At 45.8% G+C, this 17,780-nt stretch overlaps 1 protein-coding gene across 25 annotated transcripts in view; it reads left to right on the top strand.

Annotated features, from left to right (window-relative positions):
• Positions 1–17,676, top strand: part of UNC80 (unc-80 subunit of NALCN channel complex) — a 119,837-nt gene extending 102,161 nt beyond the window's left edge. For 21 of the 25 annotated variants that reach the window (XM_085553495.1, XM_085553497.1, XM_085553490.1 and 18 more), the window contains 9 exons: positions 1,136–1,320; positions 1,924–2,089; positions 2,957–3,136; positions 5,377–5,515; positions 7,563–7,619; positions 13,344–13,425; positions 13,510–13,621; positions 13,950–14,161; positions 14,980–17,676. In XM_085553495.1, the coding sequence (XP_085409621.1) occupies positions 1,136–1,320; positions 1,924–2,089; positions 2,957–3,136; positions 5,377–5,515; positions 7,563–7,619; positions 13,344–13,425; positions 13,510–13,621; positions 13,950–14,161; positions 14,980–15,243 (1,397 nt within the window). In that variant the 3' untranslated portion in view covers positions 15,244–17,676. The remainder of the gene's footprint in view (positions 1–1,135; positions 1,321–1,923; positions 2,090–2,956; positions 3,137–5,376; positions 5,516–7,562; positions 7,620–13,343; positions 13,426–13,509; positions 13,622–13,949; positions 14,162–14,979) is intronic. The other 4 variants (XM_015867945.3, XM_085553493.1, XM_085553491.1 and 1 more) reach the window with 1 other exon arrangement.
• Positions 17,677–17,780: the final 104 nt, after the last annotated feature.

The following is a 17,780-nucleotide window of genomic DNA, read 5'->3' as shown; positions in this document are numbered from 1 at the left end:
TGCACTCAGTCCTTATTGACTGATATTCCCTCTCCTCACTGTATGCTGCTGCAAGCAAGTACTACATTTTCCCCACATAAGACCCTCAGGTGAAAGGAAGGAGAAAATAATTGAAATAGAGCTTCAGCAGCAGTGCAGGTTATCAGAACTATGTGGGGACCCCTCCTTCCGCACAGCTTCACTGTCTGGTTTTGTGAGAGCTCTCACCTGAAGACATATTCAGGTCTCTGTTAGCCTGTATCTGAGGTATGAGGTGCCACTGATTGAAAAACTGACAGTTTATCACTGATTTAGCTCCCTGTCCCCAAAACTGTGCATACAGATATGTGACGGCTGCAATGTCTTGGCCATCCCATCAAGAAACACAGACCAGTCAGACATTCCCCCAGCAATTTCCAGGGTTGTTCTTTGTTCCAAGGGGTAAATTCCTTGTCTCTTCTGTGAGCTGTTGGTCACAGTGCAGTTGAATATAGCATATTGCTCTGAGCCTCATCTCCTCTCTTCATCCCCTATTTGTAATGCAGTGCTCTTGTGAATTACAGCCCTTGGCTTACCAAACCTTTATTTTTTTGTTTAGCTTATAGTTTGGCTGTGGCTCAAGCAGCTGCACTGCTAGAAATATTCTTTTCATTACCCTGTAAAAATAACCTGGAGGTTACTGTGCTCTGAGGGTGGCCCTTGACATGGCTGTGCTTGATGGAGATTTTTGAGGGTGTCTAATCAGCCAGGGCTGTGTTCCCTTCCTGAGCTGCTTTCACAATACCTGGATTCCAGAAAGATAAACTAATTACATTAGAAAAACTCTGCAGGGAGGGAGAGAGAGAGAAGGATGGAGCAATAAAACACGGAGGAACTTGGGTGTGAAGCAGGAAGATTTCCTGCTGGTAAAACTGGAAACAGACCTTTCAGTCCTGATCTGAAGGCCTTTTATTCTAACAAAGTCACCCCTCTTCCCTGAAGTGTTTGCAGACAGAAAAGACAGTTGTGACTCTAAGGTGTGTAGGTGTGCATGTGCATGCAAGCATGCTTGTCTTGGTTTGTGCCCATTGTGGCCTTCCCCTTTTCTCTCTCAGTAATTGTAACTGACACTGATAGCATCTCTGATTGCCAGTTGCTGGTGTGTGTTTTCCTGTAGCCTTGAAGGTGATCCTTGTTTGCTTTGAACGCCAGCTGGACAGCCAGTGGTACTGGCTGAGCCTGCAAGTCAAAGAAATGGCGCTGCGGAAGGTGGGAGGGCTGGCCCTGTGGGACTTCCTCGACTTTATTGTGCGAACACGGATCCCTATCTTTGTGCTCCTTCGGCCCTTCATCCAGTGCAAGGTAACAGTTGCTTTAGCTCCTGCTAGATCACTCCCTGACGGCAAGATATCCCTTGTTACCCTGCTGAGAACTGAGGTAACAGCGTGCCGGGGAGAACTGGATATTCATGTATAAGGAGTGACTTATCAGAAGTAGAGATGCTTTAGTAAGCATGTGAACCCTTTGAAACTAAATCATGGGCTCATGCAGAAGAGACAGCTGCCGGGCTGAGGCAGCCATGGCTTAAGCTAATCACAGCTCTTCTCTGCTTACCAGGTAGACTGGCACAGGGCACTCACCTTCTTTAGCCTTCTGTGTCTCACCATTTGGACAGGATAAATCATATTGGAGGCTGTAGCTGTGTCAAATCTGAGTGTAGAGCTTATCATAAGGAAGTCCTGATCTCCATGTACCAATATTAAGTGAGATTTTGTCTGTTCAGTCAAATACAAGGTTGTCCCTGAAAGACAGGTGGAAGCTTCTCATAGCAGCAGTCAAATCCTCTTGCCAGCAAAGTGGACAGTCTGCTGGCTGCAGGCTTACACTGGTGTGGAGACCAGTCCCAGTTCCCTAGGCATCATTCACCTCCAATGCTAATATGTTCCCTTGTTGTTCATGCCTTAGCTGCTGGCCCAGCCAGCTGATAACCACGAGGAGCTGACTGCACGACAGCACATTGCTGACCAGCTGGAAAGACGGTTCATTCCGCGCCCTCTCTGCAAGAGCTCCCTCATTGCGGAATTCAATAATGAGCTGAAGATCCTGAAGGAGGCAGTGCACAGTGGATCTGGTAAGGAGAGGAGAGCCAAGGGGCTATCAGCCCAATCTATCCACGTGGTTCACCCAGAAATTAACTTGTGGCAGATCTGCCCACAGTGTAGGAGGAAGGTCCACTTGCACCCTGACAGCTTGTCCCTCAATTAGGCCCCACGCCCTGCCCAACTTTGCCATTGAACAGCCACCCAAAGTGCAGGGCAGTAGTGAAAGGCAATTTGTGCCTTTTTTTTTCCTGTAAAACTATTTCTCAGCAAGTGCCGCTCTGTCACAGCTGGCCTGCACAGCCCCATCACACAACACAGCAAGCCCTCATGTTTATCTCTGTACATCTGGAGCAGCTCATGTAGAAACGTCTATCCATCATTCAGCAGCAGTTCTATCTCCTCTGCTCTCCTCTTCATCTTGCTTTGATTTTCTCTACTGTTACCTGTGAGCTCACGGTGTAATGACACATCTCTCCATAATTCCCTTTCTACGAGGGGATGCTTCTGTAACAGTCACCCTTTCTGCCACGAGATGGCAGCCACTGCTTGTAGACAGCAAGAGATTTTACGTGCTTTGTTCTAAAGAAAGGAAAGAAACAAAAATGCCTCCAGGTTTTTTTCCTCAGTAGTTGTCTGCCTTGTTTCTAAATGTTGAAGCTGATCCAGAAAATGTCAGTAAGGTTGGAGGAGAAAAACAGACTGCATAAGAGAAAAACAAACACACCACATTAGAGATCTGGGAGAGATGAGGTACCTCAAGCCAGGGCAGCTGTGTCTGCTTTACCTCTGCCCATCTACTGTTACACTGGTTGGAGCCCAATGTGACATGAATGCACGGTTGTTCATTGATTTCTAGTCCCTTCTCTGACTCGGGTTTGGTTTTCTCACTTCTGCAGCTTACCAAGGGAAGACGTCTGTGAGTACAGTGGGCACCTCCACCTCTGCTTACCGCCTGAGTCTGGCCACCATGTCCCGTTCCAACACCGGCACTGGCACAGTCTGGGAGCAGGACAGTGAGCCATCCCAGCAGGCCTCTCAGGACACACTGAGCCGTACAGATGAGGAGGATGAAGAAAGTATGTGGCTACTGATGGGAGCAAAGCTCTCAACGCTGCTGGTGTTTTTTGGATGCTCTGGAAGACAGAAGGGAGGGAGAAGGGGTAGACAGTTGTCCCAGTGTGAGCAAAAAGCATGTGGGTGTACAAGGTTAAGAAACGTTTGTGGTTGCTGCATCATCCATGATGTTAGAGCTTGGGTCATTTTGTACCCCCACATTTCCTCCTGAGCTCTGTGTAGAGAAAAGGAAGGGCACAGGCAGGCTTTTAGCATGTGAGACCTAGGCTGACGTGCAGTCCCCGCGTTGCTGATAAAGCAATCAGTTTTCTCTTTGACCTTCATCTCACAGGAGGTGTGTGGGGGGTGGCTGGCTGTGTAGTTAGTGTCCTGTTGCTGAGTACTTACAACTCATCACTTGTATATCCAGATGCTGGACCAGAGGGGATGGTTTCAAGCTATGGCAGGGGAGATTCAAGCTGGACATTAGGAAATATTACTTCTCAGAAAGGGTGGTCAGGCACTGGAATGGACTGCCCAGGGAGGTGGTGGAGTCACTGACCCTGGGGGTGTTCAAGGAAAGACTGGATGTTGTGCTGAGGGTTTAGTGGGAGCTATTGGCAATAGGTGAACGGTTGGACTGGATGATCTTTTAGGTCTTTTCCAACGTTGGTGATTCTATGATTCTGTGCTCTGACATGGGATGTGTTGTCCTTGTGCTGCATGGGATCCAGCTGTGGCTCTGCAGGGTAGAATGTTTTTGTGCTTTTGTCACTTGGTTCACAAAGAGGAAATTAAATGTTAAACTTTCTAAAACAAAAGCCTGATATCTATCTTCTGGGCAGCTGGCAGGTTTTGGGACTGCCAGGCTTTCTAGCGTCTGTTTAAAAGGAATGGAATAGTGAATCTTTCGGGGAGTGATTTGCAATGACCTCAGTGTTGCTTTGTCATTTCAGCTGAGTTTCATGTTATTCTTGGAATTTTTCCTTCTCTCTGCTCCTCTGAGCAGTTCGTCTGCTTCTGAGTTGTCCATAACTGAAAGCCAGGGTAGAAAAACCTGCTTCTGTGTTGTCAGGCTTGAGCTTCCCCCTTCTTTTGCAAGGGTGTTGTCTTCTGGTGCAAAAGTGTTTGGTTGCCATAATGCCTTGAAACTGAAGCACTTTGTTTTTGTATTTGAGGACTGCTGACTTTTCCCAAAAGGTGTTAAGCAAATGGGAAAAACAGTGGCACAAAAAAAAAAAAAGGGCCAGTGCAGTTACTGCAGAATTGCCTTTGGAGAAAGAGCTCTTAGCCTGGAACTTCTCAGGCTCAGCCCAATGTTATTTTAGCTGGGCTCATTACCAACCATTGTAGAATCCACCTGTGTGGATACCATTGTGCTGCCCATACATTGCTCTGTGACACGCTGTGACAAACAGCGTTTTCAGCCTCAGAATAGTTATGAGCTGCTGTGTGGAATGAGGAGCTCTATCTTCCTGTTTGCTTGTGGCACTGTTACCTCAGCCCTGCTTTGGTTTAATGCTGCCATAAAGTGTTTCTGTAAATCAAAATTGGACGAGGTCAAAAAGAAACAAGAAAATGACACCAAACCTCCCCTGCGTTTTGTATATTTATAATTAGAAGTTGCTGTGGTAAAAACCACAGTAATTTCTTTCCAGATACTTTATGTAATTTGAAACAGCGCTGAAAATCTCAGGCATCCCTGACTGCAGTCCAACTGTCTGCATAGCTCAGCTGCAGTGTGATGCGCTAGAGTCAATTTATCCCATCTTTTGGTGACAATTAAAATGCGTGTCCCAAGGGGATGGCAAAGGCTGTCAGCCCTGCATTTTGCTTTGTTAAGTGCTTTATCTTTTATAACAGTGCTTTGTTATACTGGTAGCAGCCATTTATTCATACTGTAACATGGCCAGTTACGACATTTATGACAAAAATTGGCTGAACAGCTTATTAATCACAGGATTAAGCTTTAAGGAAGTGGAATTGTCGAAACACATTTTTCTGAAAGCTGTATAAGCTGAAGGCAGATATAAACCACGTGCTCTGTGTTCCTCATCCTGACGGGTTTTATTCCCGTGTCTTTCTGAGCCATGACTGTAAAATCCAATGGAAATATTTAAAATTGCAGACTTAGCAACTTGGTAAGTAAGTGCTGGGAACACCACTGGCATCATTTGACCAGTGTAAGTGGTGGGCTCTGGGGGAGTTTTTCTCTTTCCTTTCCTGTTCTTTCTTTCTGTTTCTTTTCTATTTTTCTTTTTAGATGACTCCTTGAGCATGCCCAGTGTGGTAAGTGAACAAGAAGCATACCTTATGGGTGCCATTGGGAGGAGGCGGTTCTCCAGCCATCTCTCCAGCATGTCTGCACCTCAGGCTGAGGTGGGCATGTTGCCCAGCCAAAGGTAACAACGTGAGCTTTTCATCTTTCCCATTATACTCATGAGAGCAGAAATGGTGCAGGCATATTATGTGTAATTCTGGGATGTAAGATAATCATCACCTAGTGACGATAAATTTATGCATCCTGAAATAGTGTTGGACCAAGGATGCTGGTTTGGAAATGATTATTATCCAGGATGACTTGTGCTGTATAAGTTCGAGAAGAACAAGCTGTTATCTCTAGAAACCTTCCACTTAAACTGTTTTGGTAATTTCCAGCAGTTATTTTCCTCTGCTACTACGGTCGATAGCAAAAAGAATTGTGATTCCTGGGTTCTGCACTGAACCATGGGACTGTACACAGTCTGCATAGGGAGTGGGGAGGTATCCCCAGAGCTGGACAAGGAGCAGAGGCAGCCTATTTCACTTACTCTGTTTTCTTCCATCCAGATGTTATCATTTCTAGGATAGTAACTAGCTCATCTCAGACAGTGAATGTTAGGCTCAAAGATGAGATTTAACAGTGTTTAAAACCTGGAATGTTCTTGCTGATGAAAATACCCTTGAATGCCTTATTCCTGGTTAACATGGAGTGGTGAGAAAGAAAGTTGGGAAATGCTCATCTGTACTAAGCGTTGAGAGAAGTTAAATGCATTTAAATGAGATTGATTGGTCCTAAGTAAATAGTACTTATTGTTTTCTTTTTCTGTGACATAGTAATCCAAAGATATCTTTCAATGGATAGATCCATTTATGCTACTTCCTTTGAACCTTTAAACAGTAAATTCTGTATTGTCTCTTGACCAGCCTTAGAAAATCAAATAACATTGTTCCCTCCGAGTCTTGCTTGGAAGCAAATAAATAACCTTGATACATGAAGGAAAAGTATCAGCTGTGGTACGTACCAGCAGAGATAGGAGAGGTGATTTACAAGAGAGGAGTTGCACAGATTTTATCCAGGATTTTTCACAAACGGGCTCACAGGAACTTGTTTGACTTTTGAACCCAATTGACTCAAGCCCTTTGTTTCTTACAAAATTAACATGCAGGACTGCATTGTCCCCAGTCCTTCATCACTATCCTGAATGCATAAGCTTCATAAGAGTCACAGCTGACTGACAGCAATGTTTGCTTTGTGCAATCCCAAGTCATGATGATTCTGACGGGGAAAAAAAAAGAAAGACTTCAGTTGCAACCGAGCATTACTCTCTACTTCTGGTGTACATGGTATGTTAGGAGAATCATTTTTCATCTGTACAGGCAAAGTAAAAGCTCAACAAGTACAGCCATAGCCCACAGTATCATGCCCTTTCAGTTGGAGATGGTCTCTTGGCTTTCATACTGCCTCACAAATGTAAGCTAATTAATGCTAAGTAATATTATTATTGCTTTGCTGCTGGTAAACCAGCAGACTGCTTTTTTTCTTACATATTTTCCTAATGGGCAGAGAAGGCTGTCCATGAATGGTTGAAGTGTAGAAGAGCGATGTGATTGCATTCTCATTTGCCAGGATCACTCCAGCTGTTTACTTTCAGTTTCATTGCACTACAAGATCTTGCTTTCCAGATGTTTGTCCTTAGAGTTGTACCTGAATGAGAGTGGTCTGTAGCTCCTGGGAGACAGATTAGCCCTCCTTTTCCCTAGAAGAACTGGCTCGTGGGGAAGGGGGTGGGGGGAAAGCTTTCTATGAAGCTGGAAGTAAATAGAACTAAAATAAATGAAAATGCCACAGAAAAATGGCTTGGAAAATGTCTCCTTGCCCTTATTTGCTGTGGAAACACATCCTTCTGAATCCCTCAGCTCCTTGATTCACGCCTGAGATGTAGAAGTCATGTAGCTCAAACTCCCTCTAAAGACTGCTCCTGTTATCAGATGTTCTTTCAGCTCCTCTGAGTCATACGTGTGCTGCTGAGCGTGCGAGACCAATTAACGTTACCGTCCTTTTTATTTTTTTATTCCGTTGATATTTTTTTCCCTTGAAAACAGAGACAATCGCATGCTTTTTTTTTTCTTTTTTTTTTTTTTGCATTTTCTTTCCCTAAATTTTTAATCTCCCTGCCCCTCCTGCAGTGAACCTAATGTCCTCGATGACTCCCCGAGCCTGGCCACTGAGGGCAGCCTCTCTAGGTACAGTGTTAACACTACCTGTCTGTCACTGTGTGTGCTGGGAAACAGACTGTTTCCAACCTTTGTCTCTTCCCCTCACCTTTCGTTGCTCTTCCATCTCTGTCTCTTGTGGCTCATTGATATTCAGGCCTGCGAGTCAAAGGTGTAGCAAATCACCTTCAGTTTTCAGCTTTGATTGCCAATACTTTGAGGAAGTGAAGGGGAAGGAGAAATGGCAGGTGAAATAGTGATCTGTCTGGCTAGCGTGGGGGGGGTTCCCCTTATTTAGCAATTGCGTAGAAGGCATGAGAAAGATTATCTGCAAGGCATTAGCTGTAGCCTGTTATAAGTATTAGTCTGGAGGCTTATATAAAACAGAGACATCTGTTTTTCCGTTCATCTCACAGTGCTGTCACCACAAAAGATTTAATACTAATATTAAGCTGTGTTCTATAACGTTCACTAATAAAACTAATTACAATGACTCCTGTGGAACATAGTTCTCTGTGGATGCTCTATGGTAATTCTCCTTATTTTTGCACTTCTCAAATGGCAGGTTTAGAAAGCTTTGTGGGCTAACACTGTTATTCCATATGTAAAATTGCCCCATCAGAGCTGGAGTTTGGGCCAAGCTGTTTAGCATTTCCTGCAGACAGGGGAGTTAGTGTGCAAGCACTGATAGGGCTGTGCTCGTCAGATGCATTGAGTGAGCCTAGAAGGGAGGACTGCACCTTTAACACCCACCTTGGCCATGTTAGTCATCTTTACAGTCTCTGCTCACACCACTTTGCCTGTCCTCACAAGGTCAGGGAGCTGTGAGGCCCAAGAGCATCTCTTTGTTTCCAGACAAACAAGACCCCTTGCGCTGGCTGCAGGATAGATAACACTACTTTGTTACTTGACCGCACCTGCTGAAGATGTAGATGCACTGAGAGGTGTTTGTGTGGACCGTTTTTATTTTGTTCCTTAGATTTTACTTGTCAGCAGTTGCTTTTTGGGACAGGGACAGGCTGCTCTGTTCATTTGTTCTTTTTTCTTGGGTGACAAGTGGAGAGTTTATCATTGGTTGCGTCACTAAGATCATCCTATGACTCACACTGTTCTTTGTGTACTCGAATCCTGCTTTGGCAGACTGGCTTTCAAATGGTGCGGCTGTAGGAGTAGCATTAGGAAAAGACATTAGCTTGTCGGCAGAGGCAGGAAAGTGGCGATCTGTTTCCCTGTTACAACAAAATTGATTGTATGTTCATCTGAGCAAGTTCTGGGGCTTAAAATGAAGTCGTTCAGCCAAAGAAGCTAAGGGCTATCTCAGATGTAGAACTAAAAGCTCACCCCAATTGAGGAAGATGAGAAACAAAGGTCCATATCTGAGTTAAAGCTGTCGTGACCTGACACAGGCCTATATCAGTGTTGAGCTTGAAATGTTTTGATCTTGTTTATTGGGAGTCGCTTCTATTAATGGTGACTGGAGCGAGTAACGTGAGACAGCTAAATCAACAGATGAGTTCAAAAGCAGTAATTTGTTTTGAACCCTGAAATATAACCAACTGTACAGTGGGTTCTTGGTAATTTGTCACACCAGTTCTTGCTGGGGACCAGGGCACTGTATCTTCCACCCTGCTCTGTGGTGCAGAGCTTTTCTTGGATAAAGAGCTTAACAGATGTATTTGGGAGTCATTTCTGTAGAGGTTTATTACTTATTTCAAGGAGCAGGCATCAGGGCTGCAAAACCTTACAAAGAGGGCAAGGGAATACTGCAAGCTCATATGAAAAAGCTAGATTACATTTCTGTGAGCGAGAAAAGTCATTTCAAATGCGCTGTTAAATTTGCAAATTGGATTCCTCCTCTGAAGCACAGAAGTAATGAAGCAGACAGCGTAGGAGATTATTGTGCTGTGGGGACCTCAGGGTAGAACAAATGTGTTTTTACATTTAGGAACATTAGCTTTGAATAAAGCAGGCTTCAGTTTTTCTCGCATAACTTTGATTGGAACACTGTGACAACTGCTGAGGATTGCCTCCTGAATTCAAGACCTGAATTTAATCGTAACTGACACAAAGAAATAAATCATATGGACGTTAGACCCTTGTGGAAAGCAGGAGTTTTAAATAAGTTAAATAAGCAGTGACAAATAGAAGAACAAATGAAGTCTGTTTCCCTTTGTTCTCTAACAGTTATAGCTATCCAGAATAGCAGGGAAGACAGCAAGGGGACAGCATTTGTGCTCAGTGCTCAGAAGTAAACAGATAGCATGGGCTGCAGGGCTGAGGAAAGGCTGCACCCAGCATCACGGCCTGCGTCAGAGGAAAGCATGGTTCCCCCAGTTCAGGAATAAGTATGAGAACTCACTGCGATGGAAATCTACTGCACGAAGGCACTGTTTGTTAATGTTTATACTTAAACCTATCCTAGCTTCTTGGTACCTGACAGGGAAAGTCATATGGTCAGGGCAAGCATGACAGATCTAACACCATCAGGTTTAGGATGTGTCTGGGAATACGGGAGCTGGAGTTTATCTATATTTTCCACTGGCCTTTGTCCATTAACCCTCTTCATGCAGATGTCTTGGCTCATAGTGTGTACATCCTACTGCAGTGGCTTGGCAAGCATGTACACCTTTTTAACAGACCGTTAAACTCCTTGCTTCCTTTGTTTTGTTTTCTCCTTTTAACTTTATTTTTATTTTTTTTGGCTGCATGGTTTTTTGTGATTTATGAACATCACTTATTATAATTACCTGTGTGACAAAGTTTGCTTTAGCCCCGCACTGTGTGACTGGCATTTCTTGCAGTGCTGGCGACACGCTTCCACGAAGCTGGGTTTGTCTGTTCTTTTTGCTCACCTGTCTCTGCCATAGCTATGAAATGGAAGGAACATTTCTGCAAGGATAAAAACTCGGATAGTGTTACTGAGGGAGTGACAGAGCATCTTTGTGATGGGCAGGAAACTTTTCTGTTTTGTTATTCCCAAATAAATCTGATTCATGGCGTGTAGAAAAACCCTTCTTATTGATCACGTTGCCATAGGAGGGAAAGGTACCGCCAGCTGAAACGCCATTTGATTTAGAGTTCTTTGATTGGGTCCCACAGGCTGCCAGAAAAGCAATGTACTCCTGGTCAGGTCTGGTAAACAAGGAGAGGCAGGAGAGGAGGGAAGGCTGACGCAGAGTCAACATTCTGTCTGCCACGCTCGTTTTCATGGAAATATGATCAGCAGAGCTTTCTTTGATGTGAAAACAGACCCACACAAAGGGAAAGGCTGTATCTGAAATTTCAGCCGCTCATCTGAAATCCCTGGTCTTTATGACTCTCCCTCCTTCCCATCCCTTCTTCAGAATTTGAGGACAAAAGGCTAAAAGGCAGAGCCACATCAGGACTGTGCTGTGCACAGGCAGCTCTGCAAAACTGGGCTGCTCTCTGATCTAACATTTGCCTGCAATAATTCTCTGCAATTTCAGCTCGTAAGATCATCCTGAATTATGTCAATTAGTGTAATGATTCAGCGCTGGAAATAAGCATCCACCAGCACTAAACTCATTTCGCTTATGATATTAACCAGGCTGAAAATCCCAGACTCCAGCAGGAAGACAAGAAATCCAGCCTTTCTGTTGCTCATCTCTCTATTGTGTGTCCTTACTGCACAGATTACTCCATGGGAATCATTTTTTTCTTCATGTATAACCTCTGTACCCTCATGTGGTCCACGTGTTCTCTTTATCTAATGACCTTTTCTAAGTAGTTTCATGATGCATGTGAAGTGAGTTTGTCTCATCACGATAAACAGTACTGAATAGAACTGTAGTCTTCCTGCTACAGACAGGTATGTCTCCTCACTCGTGTAACTTAAGAGCTGCTGCTCCTTCATCAGACATTTTATCAGTGTTCTCAGAATCTAGTCCAGTTGAACAGTTTTCTTTCGAGGCCTTCTCTAGCCAATTCTTATTTAAACCCCACACTGGCAATTACACAGGCTTTTGCATGAAGTTTAGGATGCTTTGTATGTAAATCATGTCAATTCCCTATGTAAAAGCTGGAAAATATGTTCCAGAGGCTGGTGATCTCACTTGGAGGAGCTGTCTGAGGGAGAAAAGGATTCAAATTTATCTTTGTTTGTTCTGGCTTTGAGCTTGCAGAATCTTTTCCTTCTTTCCAAACCACCACAGCTGCGCTGAGATTGCCACAGGCATGGCTAGGACTGAGATGATGCGGTCAGACAATGTAAAGAGAAACAGCGTCAGGGGCTGAAGGTAGTAGTGTCTTTCTCCTGAAGTTGCCAGCTGTCTCACCACAAAGCTTCTGGAAACGCATACAGTTTAGTGCAAAGTCTGGCTTGGGTTTAAACTGATAAGGGAGCAAGGAAGGGGACTTTTAGCTCAGTTAACCAGACTTTGACCTGACGCGGCCAGGAAGCTCACATGTTCTGTTCTACCAAACTTAGGAAGAGCAGTAACTTCTGCCAAAGGGAAGAGGGAGCTGTTCAGGAGACAGAACTTCTTAAGCCTCTCTGCAGACATCCTCCATGTCTTGTCTGACCACATCAGACCTTAGGTTTGCCTTCTTCCTCTGCTCATGTTAGGCCAGATAGTAAAATTTCACTCTGTTGGTGGTACTGAGCTCCTCCAGGGAGATCCAAGGAAAACATCTAGAGAAAAGGTTGTTTTTCTTTAGGTTAAGGCAGGCCAAAAGCGAAATGGATTGTAGTACCTAATCTACTACAGTGCACACCAGCTATAGCTGGAGGTTGCTTAAATAGGACTTGTGGCTCAGTGGATTCCAGCCTCTCCCAAATAAGCAGCTGCCAGATTTAAAGGAAGTCCATCTAAATGTTAGTTGCTATTGTAACCATATGTCTTTCAGACACAGTGCATTCAGCTATTACGTTTTGTTACCGCTGCCTGCTCAATGACCAACTTTTAACTGTTGGGAGGAATACAGTACGTGATAAAAATGAGGGGAGGGTGCTGCTTCTGTAGGAAGTAGATGTAATGATCAGTTGAATGGTAGAATGGGATGGTACGTAGCCAAGTCTGTTCTATTGCTAAAGATTGTTTTGTGCCAAGATATTAAAACTTAATATGTGCGCTTTCATGTATATATGAATTTTATGTTCACTTGTATTTTTCATCTGTTAGCTGCAGAGATTCAAGGCTGCGAGTGTTGAGTGTGGGGCCTTGTTCACATAACTCATGCATCCATTATGTGAATAGATCTTTTGTCACTTTGTGTTTGTTTTTTGTTTGTTGAATTGAAATTAAAACCAGATGACAAAATTGTGATGAGGCTGTGGAGTGCATTCGGGAGGAAAAAAAAGTAAAATAGCTCTTACAACATTGTCCATGAAGTAAATGAAAAGCAAACAAGAAGGTTTTAGAGCTAGGAAGCTGATATTCTTGCCTTTTGTTGAAGAAGCCCATGCGGCAAAAGGTGAAGAGAAGTGAGTGTTGCTCAGTGGGATGCATCAATCAATGACTGAAAACTGAAATTTGTAGTTATTTATAGTTGGATGCTACCTGTGTGTGGCCAAGTCCTGAATGCCATGACTCCACCTCCCACCCTCTCCTAAGCCTTGGAAGCCACAACCCAACAGACACGTTCCCACCATCCTTCAAAGACAGTATGTGCTCTTTGAAGTGACTGTGCCATTAGTGGTTGATCTCTCTATTTATTTTAGTCACAATTGCCAGGACTCCTGCTAGTTATACAGGTTGCTTCTGTGCCTGACCTAACGCTGTCAACATCCAACAGGGTGGCAAGCGTGCAGAGTGAGCCAGGGCAGCAGAACCTCCTTCTGCAGCAGCCCCTGGGGCGGAAGAGAGGCCTACGGCAGGTGAGTGAACAGGCCTTGGTTGTTCCCAGTCTGTGTCTGTTCTGAAATGATTTCTGAAATGTGGCTCTTTCTTCCCATTTCTAGCTTCGACGACCGCTGCTGTCCCGTCAGAAAACTCAGACTGAACCTCGTAGCCGCCATGGAGCTCGACTTTCAACCACTCGGCGGAGCATCCAACCCAAACCAAAACCAAGCGGTAGGGCAGTACTGCATGTACAGAACCAGCACTTTGTACCCTAAAGCAGACAGTACTTGGTTGTTGCTCTACATCAGAGGAAAAGTTAGTATATTTGAAGGGTGTGTAAGCTGTTTTCAGCTGCTTTGTGGAAATAAGAGGTGCCCTCGTTAACTAGTTTGTGTTGAGTTCCAGTTGGTAAGGGCTGGAAAATGTGATTACGGTGAAGCATCACCATGTATGTTCTTTTGCTTGTAAAACCACTAGGGATGCTGTCTGCTTTCATTCTGTTTTCCTTCCTCAATTCAAGTATTTTAATATTCATTTTTCTGGGCTTTGCACCTCTCAGCGGATCAGAAGCGTTCGGTGACTTTCACTGAAGCCCAGCCTGAGGCCGCACCACCATCCCCAGCCAAGTCCCCAGCTTTAGCTGCCCAGCTGCAGGGCTGCAGCCGCAGCAGCCCCCAGGAGAGCAGCAAGCAGGAAGCTCCAAGTAAAACTGTGCTGACATCTTCACCTGCTGTCGTCGTAGCTGATCTCCATAGCCAGACCACTGGCCAGGTAGCATGTCCGACAGTTTTATTGTGTGTGTTTGCCTGCTGCTTCATCTCAGCCTCAGCAACTTAAGTTGCAGGGCAGGTAGATACAGCTGTACTACAGCAGCATGATGAAAACCTGCTGATGGGTCAAGACTGTGGTTTTTAGGCTGAATTGTATCAAGCCCTCACTTCTCTACCTTTGCAATGATTCTTAGTTTGCAGATCCCTGTATCTTCTCTTTTAATCTTCCCATCAGACCCACAAGTCCTTGTGGACCTGCTTGAGGTTTTGTCAACTGGTCTTTGCTCCTCATTCTATGAGCAGTGAGTCCTTCAGGAAGGATTCCTGCAGAAACTGAGGGGGGTAATGTTAACAGCACCATGTTTCAAAAGGAGTTGCTTAGCTGCTTGTCCAGCATCCTTCTGTGTTGGACATCGCTGAGCACAGTGCAGAGATAGTGGTGATCACTGCTTCTACGCACTGAGACTGCATAGTGACACTGAGATCTTTTACACACCCAGACAACTCACGCCTTTTGGCTGTATGGCCTTTGCCATGAACAAGTATAAGAAGCTCTTGTTGAAAATACACTGAACAGTGAAATGGCAAAGAGTTAAAAACTGAAAGCAAACAGCTTTTCTGGTTATTGCTACGGATTTGACTCACCAGCAAAAACTGCAAGGGTAGAACTTTAGGGACTTAAAATCTGCGATTGCCTGGCCCCTTAATGGCAAAAAGGTAGTTCAGAATAAGTAAATATTTCACAAGTGTTCCCTTGCTCTTTTTTCCTGCCCCCTCCCTCTTCCTCTGAGCCTAACCACTGCCCCTCCTCTCCTGCAGAGTGAGGTGCTTTCTGCTGAGAAGGAGAAAGAGGAGAATGTGGAGTCCCGGCCAGCCACAGCACAAGGCACGCCGCCCGCACAGCTCTCCGACACTGAGGACTACGCTGGCCTCGAGACCACCAGCTTGCTGCAGCACGGGGACACGGTGCTTCACATCAGTGAGGACAATGGGATGGAAAACCCCTTGCTGGCCACTCACTTCAGCTTCACACACGTGGAGCTCGGGGAGACGGATGTCGATCTGGATGAATCTCATGTTTAACTCTTGGGGAGGTACGGTAGTGGGAGGAGGAAGAGAAAGCTGTACCTTCTCCTTTGATTTCCCCGGTAACTAGTAACTAATTAAGAGCACTTTATTATCCAAAAGCAGAATAGAGCTAACAGCCCGTTGCTATAGACTGGTATGAGGAATCTATTCATATCCAGGGCGAGACTTGTAGGAGCAGAGAATTTGTACAAAATTCTCAGGGTACGGGTGTGTGGGCAAGTGTGCGTGGTCCACAAAGGCCTGATGTGGCAGCCGTGTGCTGTGATAGGCAGCCTCTCTGGGTAAGGGCTGAGGTACTGAGCAAGGAAAGAGAGACCTCTTGGGAGGTGTGTTTTTGTAGCCGTGTTGACAAGAAGGCTGGTTATGCAGCGGCTGGATGCCAGGCTTTGACATCTTGGTACCAACAGTGAAAGCACTGACAAAGAGTACTAATCTAAAGCTCGACTTTTACAAGCCTGGAACCATTGTTTCTTACTTGCAGAGCAATGATGAGCACCGTGGAGCAGTTAGACGCTTGTGTTTCCTTTTTCATGTTTTTGGCACTGCAGACTTGAGTTGACTTTCCTTGTACCTGTTGGTGTCGTTCTGCTCGGTAAGATGCTGCCCTCGTGCTACAAAAATATTTGCTCTGTTAAACTAAATGCAGCTCATACCACAGAAAGGAATGCATGTGATGTGCACAGAGAGATGGACAGGGCGTGAGTGGTCTGCAGATGATAAGACATAGTCCATGCTTTGCTGCTTTCGTGTACTGGGTGATGCACGGCTTAGAACTAAAAAACCACCTGGGAAACCGCATCTGGAATGCGTGGACCTTCTGGTACCTTGCAGCTGCTCCACTGATGCTGTCTTACGTACTTAACTATAGGGATTTAGAGTAAATATTTATATATGGTATTTTCGTGTTCCTTATAGATGCAAACATACAAATATATATGTACTTTGCAGAGAGAGGATGGATATTGCAGTGCAGAAACTTGATGAAAGAATCTATTTTTGGCATGCTGAGATTCTATTTAGAGGTTCCATTACGTGTGTGTAATGTTGACGGCTGCAAGTGTGAGATGTGTATGTGCTACATTTATATGACTGAGGTGATCCCTGATGGGGAATCAGCTGAAGTCCCAGCTCAGTGAAGGGCTGCGCTGCAGCACCATGGAATTACTGGGAAATGTGAATGTAGCCATCAGCTGCTTGGGGGCAAACTGCATCCAGCTGTGAATCAAGCCATGAAATTGTAAGCAGGGCCCAAGGTCACCGTGTGCTTTGGGATCCTACACAGCCTTTCCCAGTGTCTGTGAGAAGGGCTGGGAGCTGTGGTTGGTGGCGTTACTGTGCAGAGAGAAATGCTTCAGATCGCTGCGAGTCTGCAGAGTGTGCTTATGACCAGTTTGGCCCCTAAGGCTTGTGATCTGAATGTGTGTCATAAAGCAGCTGTACTGCAGAGATGGAGCCGTGTCCTCTCATCTCCCAGGGAAGGACTCGTGTCTCCTGCCCGCAGTCTCCCCAGGAGCTGTTCAGATAGTGCTGTACAAATGCTTGTCTCGCTGTTGCGGTGCAGTGATGTGCATGCCTGGCAGCACTGCCTGGCAGCAGCAGGTTGCAGTCGTGTTCCAACCTGGGCAGCCCTGGGCTTTGCTGTCCTGCCTCTGCCAAATGCTCACATTTATGGGAGCTGGCAGGAGGGAACCTGTGCACATCCAACACCCACAGCCCACAGCAAAAGCCATCCTGCTCCCAAGCTCAGGGGGACAAATTGTGTTCCTTTATTGATCTGTCCGTCTGTCCATCCATCTGTAGGTGGTGCACTAATGCAGCTTTAAAGCTTATTGTAAGGGAGATGATGGGGTGGCAGCCTCAGAGCTGGTGCTGGGTGGGCATCCTATATGACAGCCTGCTTGCTTTGCTTACCATACCATGCTCTGACCTCAGCGTGCTGCAGCCAGCACCAGCCTCCTGTAGCGGATGGCTCTGGGTCAGCTCCCAGCCCAAGGAATTGCTAAATTCCAGATGCTCTGAGTGTTGCTGCTAACAGAGAGCAAACACAGCTTTGCTTTGGCAGCCCTGGGCAGGCTGCGTGCAGGTGGGAGCTGTGCAATGCGGCACAGAGCACGGGGTGTTTCATCCAGTGACACTGAGAAGGGAGAACCAGCCTTAATGAGCGCGGTGCCCCGCTGTGCTGTGCTGTGCTTCATGTCAGTGTAGTCACACACGTTGCCATCACGGTCTCCCCGCGCTGGCCATAGTCGCACAGTTTCTCACGCCGTTCCCTGTGCCCCGTTGCCCAGCCGTGCTTCGCTTCCTTTGTCCGGCCCCGCCGCTCCGTAGCGTTACACGCCGTAACCGCGCTCTGTCCGCGTTACCGCCGGTCCCGCCGTCGGCTGCTCGTGTCGTTCCGAGGCCCAAATACAGCGGCACAAGGACGGACCCGTGTGTGTGTGTGTGTTTATTGTTCGCTGTGCGTCGTGCACCGCGTTGTGTCCATGCCCCACGAGCCGCTTTCCACTGCGGCCCGTGTCAGCGCCGCGCGG

The sequence above is a fragment of the Coturnix japonica genome, chromosome 7 (genome assembly GCF_054131305.1).
Source record: "Coturnix japonica strain WE chromosome 7, WE-NBRP24, whole genome shotgun sequence".
Classification (NCBI taxonomy): Eukaryota; Metazoa; Chordata; class Aves; order Galliformes; family Phasianidae; genus Coturnix; species Coturnix japonica.
Note: the sequence above shows the minus strand (reverse complement) of the source record. Positions and strands in the feature narration are given on the sequence as shown.